Source organism: Rhea pennata, chromosome 17 (assembly GCF_028389875.1).
Source record: "Rhea pennata isolate bPtePen1 chromosome 17, bPtePen1.pri, whole genome shotgun sequence".
NCBI classification, from domain to species: domain Eukaryota; kingdom Metazoa; phylum Chordata; class Aves; order Rheiformes; family Rheidae; genus Rhea; species Rhea pennata.
In genome coordinates this window covers 6,345,016-6,367,013 of record NC_084679.1, presented here as the reverse complement: position 1 = coordinate 6,367,013, position 21,998 = coordinate 6,345,016, and the positions used below count along the sequence as shown (strand labels likewise).

General features: G+C 37.2%; 1 protein-coding gene across 10 annotated transcripts in view; it reads left to right on the top strand.

Annotated features, from left to right (window-relative positions):
* Positions 1–21,998, top strand: part of RIMBP2 (RIMS binding protein 2) — a 58,942-nt gene that overhangs the window by 17,697 nt on the left and 19,247 nt on the right. For 5 of the 10 annotated variants that reach the window (XM_062589862.1, XM_062589866.1, XM_062589865.1 and 2 more), the window contains 8 exons: positions 1,763–1,839; positions 4,012–4,121; positions 5,104–5,913; positions 9,873–10,024; positions 10,393–10,860; positions 12,913–13,062; positions 16,823–16,981; positions 20,025–20,756. In XM_062589862.1, coding sequence (XP_062445846.1) covers positions 1,763–1,839; positions 4,012–4,121; positions 5,104–5,913; positions 9,873–10,024; positions 10,393–10,860; positions 12,913–13,062; positions 16,823–16,981; positions 20,025–20,756 — 2,658 coding nt within the window. The remainder of the gene's footprint in view (positions 1–1,762; positions 1,840–4,011; positions 4,122–5,103; positions 5,914–9,872; positions 10,025–10,392; positions 10,861–12,912; positions 13,063–16,822; positions 16,982–20,024; positions 20,757–21,998) is intronic. The other 5 variants (XM_062589867.1, XM_062589872.1, XM_062589870.1 and 2 more) reach the window with 1 other exon arrangement.

Sequence of the window (21,998 nt, the reverse complement as noted above, 5' to 3'; positions counted from 1 at the left end):
ACTAGAAAAGGCAGCATAGCAACGAGGTTTAGGGAAGCAGAACTAACAGCAAGGAGCAAGAGAACTGCATGTCAAATTTAATTCCATTTTTCTATTGTTTTTCAGTTATCTCTCACTGAGAAAGTCGAGCCCTCTTTTGCCAAATTGTTCCTTGTGTGCCTTCTTGAGTATACTTATGTGATACATATTTACATTATTCAAGCTCACAGGAATTCAGCTCCATTCTTTTTTAGAGGTATCCAGAACCCAGGGAGAGAGTGTATGAATGAAATCCTAAGGAAATAATATTCAAAAACATAATCTAAAAATGGGACTTAATGCTGTGAAGTGTACAATAAAAAATGGTATTTTGTAAAACTATTTCTGCAATTTTCCTGATTATTACTAGCAACAATGGCCTCTGGAACAGTTATTATTGCATTAGTTATGAGCATTACTACATGCCCTTAAAAAGACATCAGGAGGATAACCCTTGAAAAGGTTACCTACATCCCCAAAGGATACACAGAGGAGGATATCTGTTAGCTGACTCTCACTGTCCTCCTATTCCATCCTGGGAACCAAGCAGGGACCATTTTAAACCTGAAAGTTGAAGTTCAATCTTCACTCTTTATCTGGATTGTGAAATTAGACTCCATTTTTAGACAACTTATCTATTTGATCCCACTGTCAAACCTAATATTTCTACCTTAATTAAAGTTCCCTCAGCTCAGGGAAAAAGTAGTTCATTTTTCCTTAAAGGGCCTGTAGCAAACTATAGTGTAAGTGGAGAGGAAAAAGCTCATCTGTCACTTCAAAACTCTACTACACTCAATCTGAAAGAATTACTCTTTTACCAGTAAGATACTTAGTGCAGTGCTAAAATAAGGTAGTCTGTGTTGATTCAGCAGCACAGTTTAATCTCCAGGTTCTCTAGACCAGACTTGTGATGAAATAAATGTGTCGCTTTGAAGAGCTCCGTTAAGTATGATGGTAAATTCAGAGGGACTGTGGTGTTTGAGTTACAGGGTGGCATTCAGCTGCTGCTGCTGCGGATTGAATTGGCAAAGGAGTATATTTTACCTGATACTCGTTTTCTGCAAGGGTATGGAAGCTGACACTTGCAGTAGCTCAAAAATTTAGCATTTGTCTAAAGTACTTAGTCATTGGTATTTGGGTACTACTATTGTTTTCTGATTAAAATTTTAGGGTGCCGTTATAGGTTAGCTGTGTAATTATATAGCTGTACTAAGCCCAGAAACACTAGACATATCCCTTATAATAGACCAACCTGGAGTAACCGACTTTACTATACTATAACAGTGACTTTAATAAAAGCTCAGTCAGGAGGGTGAAGTGGTCAGGAGACACTGGTATGCTGAAGTCATGCCAAGCAAGTGGTATGGTTGACCACACATACCCTTCAGTTATGACCACTGCCCAAATGATGAGGCATCAGTCTCCAGATGGGTCAGTTTTGGAGGCTTTTGAGAAAAGCCCACATTCAAAATCAGGCACACAATCTGAATCTGTAGCAAGAGATCAGGCAGTGAGCTGAATTTCTTTGCAGTGTTAGAATCTAATTTCAATTCCTTTTTGGCCTAAACATTTCTAAATAAAATTAATCGATTCTATCCCATGTCACAATTTCATCTTTTTTTTTTTTTTTTTTTTTTTTTTTTTTTTTTTTTAGTATTGCATGTTCTGTTTCTGATTTACATCACCTGTCAGGAAAACAGTGTTTTCATCTTTTTGAAATCACATTGTCTCTTTTTCTGTACAGATGGATAATGATCGGAATTCGAATACCTCAAAGCAGAGATATTCTGGGAAAGTCCATCTTTGCATTGCCCGTTATAGGTAACATAAAAAGCTCATTACATATGTAATATGTATTTCTAATATTCAACATTTTCCTTCACTTTTATTCATGCACCTTTTGTTCATGGTCAAAAGTTAAGTGCGAATGCATTTTTCACATTGGATAGGTGGGTTAACAAAGCAATACTCCTGCTTCCTTTGGGTTGTGAATTTACTTTACAGCACATACAGGGCAGCAGTATTCTCTGCAGGCAAGGAGGTCTGCCTGTTAGATCTGGACAATCTAGGCTCTTCAGGGTTGGATCCCAGCACTGGCCAGTAAGTGAACTAAATGTACTAATTGGTCTGTTGAATTCCTTAATATTTGATGTTCACTTTCTTCTGATATTGTCATGCTAGAAGAACAGATCATTGTACCTCTAGGCTTTAAAGGCAAACTCAAGCCTGCATGCTATGCATAGCAGACCTCTTTCCTGTTTGCACTGGTTGCAAAATAATGGCCCTTTTCATGTGCTTTAATTGTCAGAGAAAGTTTAGCATGGCATGACTCTTTTACCCACCACTGTGTTTCTAACTTCAATGCCTAAATGAGAATTCTTACCCTCCTACCTTATAGAGGATATATCAGTCTGTTCACATGAATTGTTCTTTCATCCATGCCAGAAAGATTTAGTAGTTCCACAGGTCCTTTATTTTGCACATAAAATTTCAGATGTGAGGTATTATTGGGAAAAACTTTTTATGCCTGACAGCATCTTTCCTTTGGCAATGTATTCATTATAGTTTCAGTATCACCGAGTTTTTCAAAGCCTGGTATGATAAGTGATGTGAGCACCACTTTCTTTTCAATGTACAGATGTTTCAAGTGTATCACATGCCCTCACCACTAGAAAAACAGAGAGCATAGGAGCTGCAAGAGAAGAATTCTGCTGTGTTGTATTCTGTACATTTTCAGAATTAGGCAGGCTTTTCTTTTTTTATATATTTCAACTCCACCACATCAGGGTACTGTGATCTCAAAAGACAGAAATCAGTGTGGTGCTCATGGAAGTATTCTGTTCAGATATAGTTTATATGATTTTCATGTGACTGAGGCCTATATAGCTTATATCATTTTCATGTGTGTATTACCTTACTAATGTAGACTATAGATAGGAAAGCTTTTAGGGAGGAGAATATGTGTGCGTTTAAATCAGCTTGCAGGCTACAAGTAAGACTATTTGCAAGACTGTAGCATGGTAGGTGGGCACTGTTTTCTTTAAATGCAGATTAATCTGTGCAGTTCTTGGCAAAAGGATTTTTAAACAGCTAACTAAATAAACAGCACAAAGTGTCTGTGTGTTTATTTACAAAGGAGATGCAAACATACCCCAAAGTTCTTGGAGTCTGTCAAGATAGCAGTCATCCCTAGGGACATTTGCAGGCTGAGAATAACTGTATACTGAATCTTTAATCATCAGCAGCTCTGATCTTTTATGCTCTTACATTTCAAATTGGTTTTAAATAGCTTCTAATATTCACCTAAATTCCCTGAGATTGCCTGAGTGAGCGGTAGTACATAGCTTGGGCCAGTTTAGGGTTAGACAGCATGGATTAAATGACTCCTGTCGAGTTCTGTTTTCTACCATGACTTACAGCAAGGAGTGATGTCTAGTTACCAGCAGAATGCAGCCATTCACAGTCTGGCAAGACTATGGATTTAATTACTTTTTAAGAAGTTTATTCTACGACTAGCTTGCTTTTAGCCATAATGTACTGCTTTTTTCTTTAACTTATCTCTGCTGAAGTTTTTTAACTTGTGTAAAAATCTGCTGTATAAAAATGAATGGAATATGTGGACTGTCTTTTCAGCCCTGCAAGTGAACTTTTATATATTTTTTTTAATATGAAGAAGGTTTATCTCAGTAGTGTATTCAAAGAGACCTAAGTGAGAAATTCATGGGTAAATTATTTGTAGAAGGATATGGCTTTAAATTTTTAGCACTTAAGTGAATAAGTTGTGTTTCATGGCAGCCTATTGCAATCCACTTACAGTTCATAGTACTCACTAACTCATGTAGGCATGTCTCAAAATACATATTTCAAAAGGTAAGCAAAAAGACTGGAGTTACCTTCCTATGCAAAACTGTACGGCTTCTTTTTCTGACTAGTATTCACTTGTGTGGGGATTGTAAGTGAACATGCATGTTCTCCATCTGTACTCCATTGCAGTTACAACCCTTTTGATGGACCAAATGAAAATCCAGAAGCAGAGCTCCCCCTTACAGCAGGAAAATACCTTTATGTGTATGGAGATATGGACGAAGATGGCTTTTATGAAGGTATTTTTTACCTGTAAATATATTTTTATCTGTAAATATATGCTAATTGATGCAGATTCAAATCATTTTGTCTGTCAAACACGCTCCCAATGCTTTTCTTCATTTACTACCAAATCAGTTGCTAAAATTAGCCCTATCATATTTGTGTTAATTACCAGAATTTCTGCACCAGCAAAGCTGCTCCTTGCAGGCATAGCTAATTATAAGACATTTTAAATTGTCAGATTTTCCTACTTGCAAGATTTAAGTTGACAAGGAAGCTTACTGACAATTATGGGATTTGCCTTAGTGTTCTTTTACTTTCCTGAGCTGTGAATGCAATGTATGTTTAATTTTCACCTGTATCTTCTTCCTTATCTTGTCCATTTGTTGCAAGGCATTAATGTAAATCACTGGAAATGAAAACTTTTAATGGTTTCATGCAAGTTGATTAATAGCAGCAAAGTTGCCAGTTACTTTACAGAGCTTTTTATTCTAAAATCACCCTTTACAATTTAATTTTCATGGCTTCATTTTTCTTTTGATGTTCAGTAATTCAAGTACAGGTCACTTACACTTTGATCTTCATTGGTAATTAGCCACCTGATTCAGTGGTGGCCTGCAACTTTTTTTCTTATATTAAGGACTATTCTTTGTTTATAGCAATGTTGCGAAGTAAGTTTAAACAAAATGAAAGAAACCAACAGTCCAAGGAGAAGAAGGATTCTGCTTTTTGTTAACTCTTTATTCAGTAGGCATCATGCGGTATTTTGCAGTATAAATATGTTTTATGGCTGTGGTAATATGTGGTTTACTTTTAAGTAGAATTTTAATCCATACGTAGATTTAAATCTTCTTAACCAAATGAAACTGATCCATTTCATCTTATTTGATGTACTACTTCATTTCAACATGGTAGCATTTCTCAGAAAACACTTAAGCCAACAATTAAAGAAGTCTCTTCTTTCAAGGGTGCTGACGACATTGTTTTTTCTCTCGCCAGGAGAACTTCTAGATGGACAAAGAGGACTGGTCCCTTCAAATTTTGTGGATTTTGTTCAAGACAATGAGACCCGTTTGTCGAGCACTCTAAGCAGTGAACAAGATCAGAATTTCATCAATCATTCGGGTCCTACTTTGGAAGGAGATCTTCTAGAGATAAGTCCACCAAGTCACATGGACTCTAACATAATCAGCAATGGCGCAGGGACTCTGGATGTGAATATAGATGAAATTGGAGAAGACATTGTGCCTTATCCTAGAAAAATCACCCTTATTAAACAACTAGCCAAAAGTGTCATTGTGGGCTGGGAGCCACCAGTAGTGCCACCTGGATGGGGAACCATTAGCAGCTACAATGTGCTGGTTGACAAAGAAGTACGAATGAACATAGCCTTGGGAAGCAGAACTAAAGCTCTTATAGAGAAGCTTAACATTTCTGCCTGTACATACCGAATATCAATTCAGAGCATTACAAACAAGGGTAACTCAGATGAACTGCAGTGCACTTTGTTAGTTGGGAAGGATGTCATTGTAGCCCCCTCTAATCTTAAAGTGGAGAATATAACCCAGATTTCTGCTGAGCTGTCCTGGCTCCCTACAAATAGTAATTATAGTCATGTGATTTTTCTTAACGAAGAAGAATTTGACATTGTCAAGGCTGCTAGCTACAAGTACCATTTTTTTAATTTGAAACCCAATATGGCCTACAAGGTGAAGGTTATGGCAAAGCCCCATCAGATGCCCTGGCAGCTTCCCCTGGAACAACGAGAGAAAAAGGAAGCTTTTGTGGAATTTTCTACGTTGCCAGCAGGTTTGATTATTTTTCTACGTACCCCAAAACTGTGCAATTTAGTTTTTCTGAAAATTCTAGATATGGGAACCTAAGCATTATCTGCATGCTGTAATCCCTGTCACTTCCATGAACAGGCTGAGGATTATTAGATTGCATTATGGCATAATTCATCTCTGTCCTGCATTATTCTCTCCTTATACCTGGGTAAGGACTGAAGCGTTTGCGGGAGGTAAACTAGGAAGAGCCATACTTATCATCATGATGGGTCACATACTGTAAGACCTGTGCTTTATAATCTCCATTTATTTTTAATTCACCCAGTTATAGCTGTTCTAGTAGTAGTTTATTTTCTTTGCTGTGGCCAGCATTGAAAAAAGTATACTTAATTATTACTTATGGCATGTTATTTTTGTGTTTCAAAGCACTTTTCACCAGGATAATCTTGGCCCTTCTATAATGAAAAGCAACATAGATAGCGTAGAGGATCTCACAGTAACTTAGAGGATGCACTTTGGCTGCAGATCTTTTTTTGGCTGTGAGACTCTAATCACAGGTGCAATCTGAATTTATAAAGATAACAAATTGGTCATGTTTTGAAAAGTCAGGTTATTTTGTCCCACCTTGCTTTTACATTAGGAATGTTTGACAGTATTACCAGTGTTATCTCAATATTTAAAATCACCCAAGTAATGTTGAAAACTGGAGCTAAAATAATGTATAGTGCTTTTAAAGAATAGTCTCATAATTTATGGGATATATGATATAATCAGCAGTACTTGAGAAATTTGAAGAACACTTGTATATTCATCTAACCAAGGACTAGTAGAAAACTCCTTATATATATATATTCAGACTTTCAGAGCACTGAATGCCTTCCAAGCAGAGGCACTGAAGTACAGGTGACTCCTGGTGGATGAAATTTCAAAAGCATGTACTGTGCTATGCCTTCTTTGATTCCTTGCTGGGATTTGATTTCAGCATTGTATTAGGAATTAGTTCTGGTCTCTTCCTTAGTTTGCAGGACTTTTATAGAAGGAGACATGCAGGGAAGTAATACTAGCTGAGTACAAAGGGAATTAAGCTTGTATGCCTTTGGTTTTTTAGCTTCAGTAAAAATGTCTTAAGCTTAGACATTTACTCATTTGCCTTAAATCATTTCAGCAGGATAAAATGATATTGCTACTGTAGCATCTGCTAAGAATGGGACATTTTAAATCTCTGTTTATGTTCTGTGGGAGCTAGGTGATGCTGTCTAGGTGGTGACTTGAATTTGTTAGGTATCTTGCTTTTTGTTGTTTGGGAAAGGCCTTTAGAGTAAAGTTTTCAGGCTAGATGTGTAACACACTGTACCTCCTGCTAGTTGCTGAAGTATGTTAAAACAATGAATGACTCATCCTCTGTTGAGGAGCCAATATGCCAGAAAGCCTCTGCTTTTAGGTTTAGAGATCTCAGAATCTTCCCCACCATTTCATTTCCCAGTGGGCATTTTTAAAAAGCATGTCAACTCTTCACTGTGTTAGAGGAAAGAAAATAGCAAGTGTTGAAGAAATTAGAGGTTGATGCTTATATTTCAAATATCATTGAAACAAAGGGAAAAGTATGCTCATGAAATCTAAGTGAACAATAGGGATTATTATTATAGTGTCTTATGTTTTTGTTTTGCAAATATTACTATCTCTGAGTAATCATGTACCTTTTCTTCCAAACTACAGGTAAAAAAAGAGAAAGAAAATAGGTAGAAAAAGTATCTTTAATATGACTAATCTTTTATATACTGATCTTATCTCTTCAATTAATTTCCATTGTAAGGGACACATTTCAAAGATGTTTTAGAAGATGCTGAGAAAGCAATAAAGATATTCTGTGCAAAGGGTATCTTCCATTATTGTGCTTCTCTAGGAAGATGCATGGGGTGAGTGGTATCACATAAGCGTTTAGTTCTGGTGAATGTCAGTTTTAGTAACCAGAGCAGCACAAAGTGCAAGATAAATGGCCACAGGCAGTTCATAAAGTTTGTATTGACATTTTTCTGAGGGCTTCAGTAGTGTTTACAAATGAGTACATATGCTCACTTTCTTTGAAGGTGAGAAGCTCTACTCTTTACTGGTGGGCTCATTGGTGTCTGTGTTTCACAGGAAAGCATACTGTCAGCTGCTTATAGTAAAAGGGAATGGGGAGGGGAGGTCAGTGAACGTTGTAAAGTTTCACACAGTAGCAATCCCAGGGTTTTTTTAGGAATACATTAAGCAAAAATGAACTCACCATTGCTTAAGTTAAAACAGGAGAGGCAGTCCTCTTTTAGGCACTCAGATTTAAAAATAGACATAAGTACATATAGGATCAGGACCAATGGGACTGTGATTTTTTTTTTTTTGTGCTAATTTAAGCCATTGATTCATGAAGACCAAAGTGTAGCAGAGTTCCAAAACAAAATACATGTTTATGTTGATAACAAAGGTAATCAAGAGGTAGAACAATTCGTGATAGGAAAACAGAAACCATACTAAGCCTTGTGCATTAAAGTTTATTTAACTGATCTCTGTTGTGGCCTTTGAAGGTGAAGATAGACAACAGGGGAATTGTTTATTTTTTGGGGGGAGGGGGGGATAGAGGAGGTTGGCTTTTTTGCTAATGCAGCAGATGAGTGTAATTCTTAGACACAAGATACTGGACTAGATCAGATATGTTATTTCTTGTAAACTGAAGAGCTCTGCTAGATTGGAGCTCCTGGCTGTCATAAAATAAACTTGATGGGGAAGCTGAAATTGAATCCTAAATACATGTCTTTGGCAAGAATAGTTAGGTCAGTTTATGTGCTTTGACCCTGCAAGTCAAAAATATGCTAGAGGTGGAAGGGATGGTATAGGCAAGAATGTAATGTTCTGCCTGTAGTGTCCTGAACATGATCAGAATTGTGTTTCAATGCCCTCTACAGGATGAAACTCAGTGACAACAAACTATGGATACACGTTGAGAGTTTGCCAGAATATCCCAAGGCTGAAACTTGTGTGATGTTTACAATTGTATCATACTTTGTCCAGTGGCAGTGAATGCACACGGTTGTAATATTTGTAGCTTTTTCTGTCTCAGTAGATGAACATAAATTGTTTGTGCAAAGTTCACTGACAAAAACAAATTCACAACAGCCAAGGTTTGTATTCTCTCAGCTATTAGCCAGAGGTGGCTGTAGCTGACCCCTGCTTTTGAAGTATTGTAATGTGATATGCTTCTCAGTGTTTGACTATTAAATTAACAGAAAGGGTACTTGAAATATGTGTGAACTAATAATCTCTAAGATATTCTTACTTTGGATTTTTGTTCAAAATTGAGCTATTTATAGTAGGATAATAATGACTTTAAAGATGTACTTGGTGTGCTGTTACGCTAATGTACTATAAAATCCCTAAAAAGGCTAGTAAATTTAATTTTTTCTGCAATGCAGAGGAGTCTGATTGTCCCTTACACCAGCGTTCTGCTGACTCAAAAGATTAAGGTTACAGTTTCCAGTCCTTTTACACTGTCAGATAAATCAAGAGTATACATATGTCCCAGAAGCATACACCAAAAAGTCACTTGCAGCAGTTTTCCATTAACATAGTGCCATTCTCTGGTACTTTTTTTACCACATTTTTCTGTTAATGTCTCCTGTATTCAGAGTAAATAGCAGTTATATAGCCTGGAGGGATAAAAATAAGCTCAGAGCAGGCAGTAGGTACAGAGCAGCTTGCAAATGAATATAGCCTAGTTAATGGCTGAAAGCCGAGGGTCAGTTCTTGGCTCCATGACCTGTTGAGTGCTTGTATGCTTTTGTTTGTACCTTATAACTGCAATAAATATATTTTGTCTCCTTAAAAATAAATACGTAAATAAATATGTAGATAAGTGCTTTGAGCTCTGTGTTTGCAACTTACAGTTGTGTCATGGACCTGCATATTTCTGATCTAATGCTGACTGGTGACCAGATTTTTCCTTCTTAGGTCCTCCAGCTCCACCTCAAGATGTTACTGTCCGGGCTGGGTCCACAGCGGCAACTGTACAGGTGTCCTGGAAACCACCAACTCTGACAGCAACAGGGACCTCCCATGGTGCCAATGTCACTGGCTATGGTGTTTATGCAAAAGGTCAACGGGTGAGTTCTCTCTCCAGCATTATAATGACCAGCTCATCGGGTGCATTTCCATTGACAGGTAAAGGCAGCAATAAGCATGTGACAGCACTTGAATGTGTGCTTGACTTTCTGGGTTTCCACAGAACCCCTGTGTTTGTTCTTGTGTAATTTGATTATTAGCTCCCTTTCTGTAAGCACTTCATTTGAGGGGCAAGGGGGCTGAAAGGATTAAACACAACTGGTGCTAAGTGATGTGGAGCCCTAATGTGGGTTCCTCAGCATTGGCAATAATTCACTCGATATTAATACTTTGAAGGCTGTGTTTTAGTGAGAGTGGAGCAGGGAAAGTGATGCCTTCATGCTAATAAGTTACTTGTTTGTGTACTTAGGTGGCAGAGGTGATCTTTCCTACAGCAGAGAATACATTGGTGGAGCTAATGAGAATAAGGAACTTGGAAGCAAAGGAAGTTACTGTTCGAACACTCTCTGCCCAAGGAGAATCTGTGGACTCTTCCGTTGCAGCCATTCCATCTGACCTACTGGTGCCTCCAACCCCTCACCCTAGAACTGCTCCTAAATCTAAGCCATTAGCAAGTGCCGGAGTCCCAGAAACCAAAGACGAACATTTAGGTCCACATTTAAAAATGGATGAGTCATGGGAGCAGACTCGTTCGGCATCACCCATTCATGGGCACACACTGGAGCTGCCTGCCCCTAACTTTCATGGCCCACTTCAGGGGAGGAGGTCTCCATCGCCTAACCGAATACTCCCTCAGCCTCAAGGCACACCTGTCCCAAATACTGTCGCAAAAGCCATGGCAAGAGAAGCTGCACAGCGAGTTGCAGAGAGCAATAGGGTAAGGGGAAGTATTTTCCTATGGCTTTTTTTGGGCTCTCTGTATTTGTTGTGGCAATTCTCATCAAAGAATTTTTTGTAGTACATGTCTTAATGAGCAGTGACTCATTCCTGAATTCTGAAGATCAGTAGCTTGCTAAGAAGCAGTGTGATAAACTTCTTTAGCAACTACCACAAATATGCTCCATATGGAGCATTTATTGACCTTTGATCAACTGCAGAAATCCTATAGCATAACCAGAAATGTCACTTCCAAAAACTGCAGAGCCTTACTTCTGAAAAAATGGCAATAGATCATCAAAATTTTTTCAAAGTAACAAATAAGCAGTTTGCATACACATAAAACATTTTTTCTTATGATGTCATCAGTCTGCCCTCCAGGAAGGTCCCTTTCATGATGCTGCATGCTAACAGTTGTTTACAACTGCTTCAACAGAACTACTGTTTGAGAAAAAGCTTTTCATTACAACTCCTCTTGTCAATGCTAGGAACATCATGGCATAAAGAAGACTCCTGTTTTTGAGTGCATTATGACCCATGGCTTGTTGCAGTGACTCATGTTTGCTAGTTAACTAAAGCCCCATATTTGAAGCTCTTGGGTCAGAGTGGTAAGCATAGCTGATGTGTATGCATCATGACAAGTGCTCTGTTTTTCCTACCCAAGCATCCAATATTTAAATACCCCTTGTGTCATAGGCAGTTACTTTCTCATCACAGGCTGCTGACAGTTGCCAATTACTTGTTTCAAGCTCCAGTATTACTGCTTTCATATATTTTCTCTGCCTTCCATCTGGCAGTCACCTGTTATTAATGTCCAGTCTTTGATCTCCCATTGTATTTCCAGAATATTCCATTCACGTTGACAGTTCGCACTACCTTAACAGCCCCAACTCACTGACTATCCCTTTTCAGGGTAGAACTGAGCTAGTGAGTGATTGTTCATCTTTTGGAAAACTGCATACTTCTGGAATCATTGCATCAATACAGTTTGCAAAATACATATATGTATTTCTTCCTTTTTGAGGAAATACTGAACTGAAATACTTATTTGTGTTTGAAAACTGCTGACATAAAGTATGTCCCAAACTGTTTAATTACAGTAATTTTGGTGTAGTTTGAGTCATTCATGGAATCTGGGAAAAATTTTAAGACCACATTCAATCTACGTTAAGCCAACTTCTGCCAGTGATATTTGTCATGGGTAGTCCCCGGTAGTAGAAGCTCTCCTCTTGCAGTAGGTTACTGCAGAGTGAGCTATCTGTGTGTTCTTGTTGCCCTCCACCCAGCCTGTTAGATGGCATTGACCATGGGGTCCTAACACTAAAGGGGGCAGCAGAATTCAATAGCTGATGGCAAGATTCATCTCTGAGCAGAGGAAGAGCATAAAGTCTTATTCTTACCTTTCTTTGTACAGAGGTCATAAATGCTGAAGTGACTAGATCTTTTGGTAACCCCCTGCCAAGAGAGAAATTTGATCATTAGTGTCTTCCTCAGGCAGCCTCTGGCAGTAAAATTTTTGTAGAACTCTGAAAAATTTAAGGCAAACTTGATGGAAAAGAAGCACTTCCTGTCATTTGCTAATCATAACATATCAAGGAATGCAACGTTCTGGATTTGTCAGAGAGGTGACATAAGCAGAAAGTACTTTTCTCCATAAGAGAGTTTAAACACTAAATAATGCCCTCAACTGCCCATTTTTTTTAGGGGAAGGATTACGATACTGTGTCCTGTAGGAGCACCCTGCCTTCAGCAGTATTTTGAGGTAATAGTGGTACAGGGGAAGAAAGTTATCAACTAAGTTGATGGTCACGTAAAAGCATATAATTGCTTATGAGTGAAAATAATACTATAAGCACAAAACACCCCAAAGCACCTAAGAGGTTGCAGTCAAGAGCAACAAATTACTGTAAGCCCATGAATATATTTAAATTCTGTGTTCTTGAGTCCTGAAAGCAAGGTATGTGGAATCCTTATGTCTTAAGTTTGCCATTTCTCTCAGTGGCTGCGGGAACAAATCTGCTTCACAATTTTCTATTTTCTATTGCTTTTCTAGATGGAGAGGAGGAATGTGTTCAGCGAAAGGAGTAATGCAGCTCAGTATGCTAACTCAGATGATGAGGAAGATGGCTATGATTCTCCTAATATCAAAAGGAGGGGGGCTTCAGTTGACGATTTCCTGAAAGGGTCGGAACTTGGAAAGCAAGTAAGTAGCCTGGTCTTGTTATTGTGTCCAGTGTCTGACAGGAAAAAAGTATTTTACTAAGCTCAGCAGGCTATCCAGAGCACTGTCCGACTGCTAGCAGTAGTGGCCATTCTTGTAAGTTATACAAACAAGGAGCTAAGGGATGGAGATGGAGATGATTGTCCTGTAATTAAGAACTGAATGCATAGAACTACCCGTATAAACAGATTCTTATCCCAAGCAGCAATCCCAAGCACTGGAAATTAAAGTGAATAGGCCTTTTTTGCAGCATATGCTATTGCTGCATATGAAAACATACTGTGAAAAAAAGAGAAAGGGAAAAGGATTTTTTGTCTTCCATAAAAGTCATAACTTGTAATCCTGATTAGCAGAAAAACAGCACTGTATATACTTGGCATGCTGTAAGGAAAAGAAAAATACTGCCAAAAAGTGTTTTCTACATCTGCTTAGCTTTTGATCTCACCCTGCTGGAAAACAAACATGAAGTAATTTATTGCATTAGTTTCAAGAGAGATGTAGATTCCAGCAAAGAGGTATTTTCTTATGTCTTGGCATGATCAAATAATCTTTTTTAGCCAAACATTTGACCTCATGTGTTGATGGAGTCCAAGCAATGGCATGCCTTCTTTACACACCAGTTCTGAGATTTTCTGAAATTTTGGTTCTGTTCATTACAGAAGTTCAAGTATTTATAAATATATGGATGTTATTTTAAGTTTCAAATGCTCTAAATATTTGCCTTCAAGATTCGATTTGATTCTACCTTCACCACAGTAGTTCCCATTTTTAGAATATGTGCACTCATGTTGTGTCTACAAAACACACTTGGGAGTGAGATACCTCTTTGCTTCTATGCTCAATTATTCTGGATACATATAGGCCAAGATATTCTAAAGAAACTAGTGATCTTATTAAAAATGCCTGACGTCAAGTATTTAGAGTGTTTATAAGGGACCAAGAAGGTCCAAATTCATTTTTCTGCTAACCATACTTTGTAGATGACCTTGGTAAGTAACCTTAGGTCCATCTGCCACATGGGTGCAAAGTTGCTGCTCCATGTGGACTTAATACTTCAGATCATTAAAATGTGGCTGAGAGTGTTACACCTTCAGTCATGTGTCTGCTTTACTGAATTTACAAAAGAGAGGGTTTGAACATGAGCATTTGATGGCTGGGAACACTTAGAGTTATATTCCTTGAAGATTAAAAAGATTAAGTTCTATTCTCTATTAGGTATGTCCTCAAAGCTAGATTTGAAATACAATCTGGCTGCAAGCATTCTCAGATTTGATTAGGATTTAAATTTAGTCTTCATGTGAGACTGCAAGAATCCTTATTGCTTTAAAGTACTTCCTTATTGCTTTAAAACACTTTGTTAAAAATGCACTTAGAGGAGTAACAGCTAAATTATGTCTAGCCTCATAGCTGCTGTGTGTTAAGTATAAATTGATTATTAAACATTTACTTTATAGCTTAAATTGATTATTAAACATTTTCTTTATAGCTTATGAGATGCATCTACTTGTAGTTTAATTGCTTATCTGCATTGTTTGTGAAAGATGATCACTTTTACTGCATGGTTTGTTAGTAAAGAACAATTTCTGGATTTCCTATAGTAATTGTAACATATCCAAATGTAACTGGAATCTTTCATTTGTGGTTGGGAGCTTTTAATAAGACTTGTACTGTGATTCTAGGAAAATACAGTTTGGAGTAACATAATTTGTGGTTGTTTTTTTCCCCCCCCCGTAGGAAATTATTATTTTGCTATTGTCATTATAATGTTCAAGTCTTTCTTGCCCAGATCCTCACAAGTATTTATGTATCTAAGTGCCAATAACTCAATACCTCTGAGGATCTGGATCAGTGGACCTATCACCCATCAGTAAAATGGGAATAATAATACTTTCTTTTGTCACAGAGATGTGTGAAGATACTATTTTCTGTAAGCTGTTGATGTGCTCTATAACTAGATAATAAGTACAAAGGAAGTAAATATTGGAGATAGGCCTTGAACATCAGACACAGCTTGAGACACTTGCAAAATGGACAATGATAGAAAATATGTAAAATAATAACCACAGGTCCTTAGTACATGTGGCCACATATGGATTTAACTGCATGTGTAAATGCACTCAGTTATTGAGCAGGGTGTGCATACTCTAGTCCATGCAGAATTAATTGCACAATTATTGCTTATGTAATAGTTACATTTCATATCTTAGTTACATTTCATATCTTAGTTAATCTAGTGCTTCTATTAGAAGATTTCTTTAAATAATTGAGTAGTACCTCTGCTGTCGGAATCACACTGGAGAAGCCTTGAAGACAGTTTGCTAGGTCTGCTGCATGATCGCCTAAGATTCTTTGCAGCTTTCTTCCAGGAATATTGGCCTTTGATAATCTACAAGGCATCTGTGGATTTTGGCAAATTATTTAGTATTATGCCAGTGCAATGCCCAAGTCTATTTGGATACTGTTGAGAACAGGAGTGAAGGAGTGATTTTCATCGATAATTGGAACAAAGATTCTCCTAGGATGGAACTGATGAAATAACCACATTTAGTATAAGAGTGACAGTGTTGTGAAAGATAAGCACAGTCTTATCTTCTAATTTCCTAGAGAAACCAAAAGCATTGTTTACCTGCAGTGGCTTTATTTCTAAGATGATCCTAACATAATGTATCTGAAGGATCTGAAATGTTTACAGGGTTGGCCTTCAGAGGCACTGGGAATTACTGCTAAATACTGCATCCTCCAGTCTTTTTATCTTGACAATTATCTTCAAAGTATTAAAAGAGGAGAATTTTTCTCTCTTGGAGAGTGAATGCATCTTCACTTTGGAGAAAGTGCTTGCTATAGACATTTTCTTTCATTGCTGGGATTGATTGCTGGCAGCATGTTATATAGATACAGAAATGTATCTAGTACTGCAGAAATTATTTATTCATTAATATTGTTGGGGGAAAGATTGCAGTAATTGCTGGCCTTCTAGAATTTTGCTACCTGATTCTTCAAATATTCTGCTCAATCTGACAGATACCTCAATTTTAAAATGTGTCATTTGTTTATGGTCAGATTTGTTAGATGAAAATTCTGGCTAAACAAGAGTTTAATAAAGGCCACTCCTATTTAAAAATAGCAGTTCAGTAGGACATACTTATTTCATCCTTATCTTTCAACTAATTGAGAACAGGGAGGAACTTAAAATATTTGAACTACTTTTAAAAGAACATTAAAGTTTTATCCAATCTATTCCTACAGTGTTTAAGAGAATTAAAGTTTTGAACTCCATCAGCCAGCTGTATACAATGATGGTAACATCCTGCAAGAGTTAAATGCTGATCACTTGTAAATTATAATGTGATGTAAAAAAACAGCTGTGAGAACAGATGATATGTGGCTTATCCTAGGGCTTTACAATTTGGCCAGCAAAAACCCACTGATGCATGAAGGACCTTTTTAAATCAAAGAAGTTTAGTCAAGACTAAAGCTAGATTTGGTGCTGTGAATGCACACATTCCCTTTTTGGATCACCTATGTGGGCTTAAGATTGGATTTCTTGAATTGGAGGCATAACTGGGCAAATAAATTTTGTACATGATCTGCCCACTAGAATAAAGCAGAAAGAAACATGCATTTATATATGGTATTAATACAATATTCAAACTTAGGAAATTCTCTAATCCTCATTGGTGGTGTGCCAGGATTTTCAGCTTTACAGCTCGTCAAGATTTCTTTCTCTCGCCCTCAATACTAGCCTCACTATTGCCATGGTGAAGAGTACCATACAGAGAGCAGCAGAGGTTCTGACTTGTCTGATATTATGGAAGAAGACGAGGAAGAGCTGTACTCTGAAATGCAGCTAGAAGATGGAGGAAGAAGAAGAGTCAGTGTGACTTCACACAATGCACTCAAGGTACGAGTAACAGCAGAGAAACCTCGAGAGTGTCTCTGTATTTATTATTCTCCCTTCAAGGCATTTTTAAAGTCAGTTATGGATTTTACAGGCCATGAAAACATACGCTGTGGTATAGCCCTAGATCTAGGGTACACGTTGTTTATGATGTCAAGGCCACTTTTAATACGTTGATTACACTTTTTTCATTATTTGATAGCTAATGTTTTAGCTAGTTGACTATATTCCTGTATGTAATTGTGGAAGTTGCGATTTGTGCTCTGTATCTAGGGTTTTTTGCATGTCTATACGAAAGAAAACCTGGATGTGTAATCCACGTGGTGAGTTGTTTCTGGAGAATGAAGTTTATTTAAACATATATTCTCATACAAAAAAAAAAAACAAAACAGAAAAAAAAACAGCTTTTCATATCTGGGGAGTTCTTCACCTTTTCCCCACCAACGCCATTTCTTTCTCAGGCTTTAAAGCATACTTAAAGAAAGAGATTTGGGTGACTTTGATAAAAATGTTTTCAGAAATCCATATGCATGTTTATTGAGGAATCACCAGAGACTGTTGTCTCTGTGGAAATACTCACCAGGAATAATACTTTAACTCTACAACAGGAATACTCATTGTGAAAGAAAATTGTATTATTACAATTAAAGTATACTTAAGATGTTGAACTTACTCAATGCAGAATTTGCATTTCCTATAGTATATTTTTATGTATAAATTGTATCTGCTTTTTATTGTCTAGCAATTACACTAAATTGTGTTTTCTTAGCAAGTTGGATAACTTGAATGATAAGGAAGCTGCAGGTGGATTTTTCCTCCAACATACTGTTATGTAACTAAAAACCCATGTTGTTTTCTCATGCGTAGAAGACACCAGTTTCATGTACTCTAAATTCAGACCTTTTATTTTGATATCTTATGGAATGAGACAGGTACTTTTTCAAAAGAAAAATAATAATTCAATTTTTCTTTTTAACCTTTTTAAAAGAAAAAAAAATAATATTTTGATTCTACTTTTTAACATAAAGCTTGAAACTGAAATCCCTCTGTGTGCTGCTTCAGTCCTTTTCCTCTGGGAAAATAGTGAAGCATCCATATACTATTCATGTTCTTCATGCATCAGAAAATATATTTACTTCTTGATTTTGCGTTAGTATTGTCAATGTTGATATCTAAATACAGAAGTCCAGATCCTTAACTGGTGTAATAAATCATTTTAGACCTGGTAAAGTCTGCAGGCATACCACTGTGGATGTAATATGTGTGGGGTGTGGTTGGTTCACTCATTCTGCAGAAGTGGAATTCAGTATGTGAGTACTTTCTGAGGAAGGACTCAGGGGTGTTATGAATATGATTTTGAGAATATTGCTCACTGGGCTGGTAAGTGTGCTGATGTAAAATTCAGGTTCTGATCCAAAAGTGCTTCATAGTTCTCCTCTCTTTTACTAGATCCAATTTCACTTTGTAACATCCATAATTAAGAAAAAAAAATGAAAAACGTATTTACTGAAATTTCCAGAATGTAATCCTTCAGATGCCCTTTCCATTTGTACCTGAAAGAATGCCAGCCATCCACTTTCAGCTGTGGTTGAACATAGCTGCCATTCAGTATTGCTCTGCCATGTTAATAGATACCTTCAGATAACAGCAAAATGTTTCATGTGAAGATACATTACTTACTTTATTGGGAGATTATTATTCCCTCCGATAGTCCCTAAAATAGAGGCCTGCATGGGTGATCAAGGCAGGATTCAACTCACTTGTCAGATTTGAGCATTCTAAAATGTGAGATATTTAAACTCAAATCAAAACTATCCTTATTAGCTTTTCTTCTGTTTTAATGGCTGTTTGTCATAAAATTTTCACAAGTATGATATATATTTAAAAAAGAATTAAATAGTTCAAACAAATATAATGAGAAAATAACTTAGCCCCTAATACCTGAAAGGGAAGACATTCCAAAGCCAATTGAGTCTAACATTCTCGGAGAGGAATTGTTGAAGCCTCCAAGAAGATTCTGTCATTATTTCTGGGTGCTGTTGTCTCCAGAGACCTAGATGATCTGGGTATTGGATAAAGCAGAAGGAGAGGTGATATCCATCACATAGAATCTATAAACCTCTTAAACCAGCACCTCTTGTGTCAGTATTCTCATCTCTTCTCAGAGGCCAACAAAGATATCTCATAGCATTATTCTGTTAACACTAACCAACGTTTTATGTAGTTATGGTACAAAAATGAAAAATAAATCTATCATGTTCAGAATGCTTATTTGTTCCAGGCTGGGAGAGCTTTTACCTTCTTCTGATACAACTAGAAACTTCTACTTGTATTAGTAGGTTGATTTTCAAATACTGGTTTTATCAAGCAGATACAAGATTATGATGAGAGATTTGATGACCAAGTGACACCAGAAAGCAGCCTGCTTCTCAGGGTTCCTTGTGTGGAAGCCAAGCTTTAAAAATGGTGCAACTTTTACAATTTTTCAAAGGAAACTAGAGCTCCAAGTTTGCAAAATAGCTCTCCTCTGGTAGGAGATCTTCAAGTATTTTGTTATTCATATAGGATGCTTTAACAGGTACAAAGCAAGAAAGCTTACTAGAATAGAATTTTCATTCTCAGATTAAGGTTTATCACTACAAACTAAAGTTAAATCACAATTTGGTATGGGGCAAGGAGCATACTAAGCATTAGTGCTGTGTTTTAATACCATTCTCGTTCACCATGCTGGAACTTGTATGCAGCTTTTATTACTTTGTTTTGAATGCATGGGTTTATTCTTGTTAGAGCATCACCCAGTTGTTTGTACTGACCTCTCATGTTGTATATGACACCCAGCAGTTTCTTAATCATGTCTTTATTTTCACAGATTCTCATTCAAAGCATGACATCCTTTTCACTGAATAAGCTGCATGTCTTATGTTTGCCATTGCTCTAAAACTAATTCTGTCTTTATTTTTCTTTTCTTCTCCCTTTTCCCTCCCATTTTATTTTTGTCACACACTATTTGTTCCCTCTCTGGTTTTTAACATTACATAATCTTAAGGAATGCGATAAGAATAAGACCACTGAAGCCACTTTTTTGGAACAGCCTGACTTTTCACAGCAAATACATCACAGTAAAAAGCTTTTCAGTATTCCAGAAGTAGCTGAAGAAGATGGTGAATACTCTGAATTGCTGTACAAGCAGGGTTTAGGTATGCCCTATAAAAAGAATCCTACAAAAGCTAGAGATGCTAGAGCACCTAGGTCCTACAATCAAGACCAGCAGCACAACTTCTGGTACCCAGCCAAGCACAGAATTGCAGGCATGGAGGATTTTGCTTCAGATGACAAGGGATGTAAATATAGCCGATCCTTATCAAGAAGCCCAGACAGTGGACTAGACTGTGGAAGTGAAGAAGAGGAATCTCGTTTTAATTTCAGATACGCTTGCGATTCAGTTTCTGCCAATGTTGCATCTAGCTGTTGTGCAGAGACTATTAACTGTTCCTGCAGAAAAAGCATGAGGCCATTGCTTGCTCGCAGGAAAACCTTAACCAGACAAACCAGCATCGAAGAAGATTTTGGTGACCTGGGTCCTTCATTTGTAGAGCCCAGGAGTGAACAGGTCAAGCCCAGTTACGAGAGAAAGTATGAGACTCATAAATGTAATAGAACAGATAATATGTCTAATGAAGATGTTCAGGGAGGCTGGAAGACCGACTTAAAAATGGCTGAAGCTAGGGCAGCTGGTCCACTTGCAAAGTCATCCCACAGAGATGCAGAAGACTCCCTGGTGTGTGAAATAAATCTTCCTTCTAAAATCTGCTTGCCAAATCAGTCTGTTTTCTTTCCCTTGTTCTTTTTTTTCCTTATCTTTTTTTTTTCTGAATTACTTTTTAGAGTCCATCTTTTGGGCCTATCTGCTGCATTTTTCCCCTCTCCCCATTCATTTTTGTTTATTATTCTGCATTTTGCTTTATAGTCCTCTTTTGTGTCACGCTAAAATCAATATAATTTGCTTTACAATGATTTTCCCACAGAACAAATTACAATAATGACTGCTTTTATTAAAGGACAACTGAATCTAAATTTTAATTAAGGGTTAGCTGAACTATAATTTTCCAAAAGATTGTTTTTCTTTGTTTTTATTTTGCCCATCTAAATGTTGCTTTAAAAAAGGCTGTATTTTAGCTGGAAAAAATACTTCATCAGTAATTATTATTTTTAATGTTTGTCTTGAGGATTCCATTTCATGATGTTGTTTTTATTCATGTCACTCAGAATTTTCAGGATATGCTCTTTATCATGAAGCATCTCTGGACAAGAATCAAGCAATTTCTCCCCTAGTGTGACAGTGACCCAGACAAATGCGGTCACAGGTTCATCATATTTCCATTTTCTACCTTCTCTCTGCACTGTCACTACTTTGCCTTCCTTTTCAGACCATCTCTTCTTGCCTTTGAAGTTGCAGACTGCATCTCTGCTTGAGAATGCAGGCAAACAGCTTCATCCAAAGGGAGAGGCCAGGGCAGATCCATAGCTTTCAAGGATGCCTGTGTGTGATCTTGCCTATTTGCATTTCTGTCCATTAATCTATGGTGGAGTCTCCATGCTTTGATAGATGCATCCTTAGGCTTCCCTGCTCCCCAAAAGACCAAAGCAAGTGCTTTACTGTCTCAGTCTACAACAGTCCAGAGTGGAAATCTCGAATCTGATGTGTTTTAAGAATAGAAATCAGCTGCCTGCTCTTCTAGCCCAGCAGTTTATTCTGAAATGATTCTTTACAATTTCTCCTATTAAAATTGGTGCCCAAGATGTATTAATCTCCATCGCTGCATGATAAACCCTGGAGACCTTTAAAATAGGATCATTTAGTTATTAAAATAGCAACATGTTCTTCAAAGTAGTGAACAGAAAGAAACAGCTGTGAAGTGAGATGAAGTATGTCTGCATTCCCTTCTGCACGTTTCAATGACCTTTAAAAGGCTTTAACAACAGAAGGTCGTTATAGAAAAGCCATTTTTGCAAAGACAGA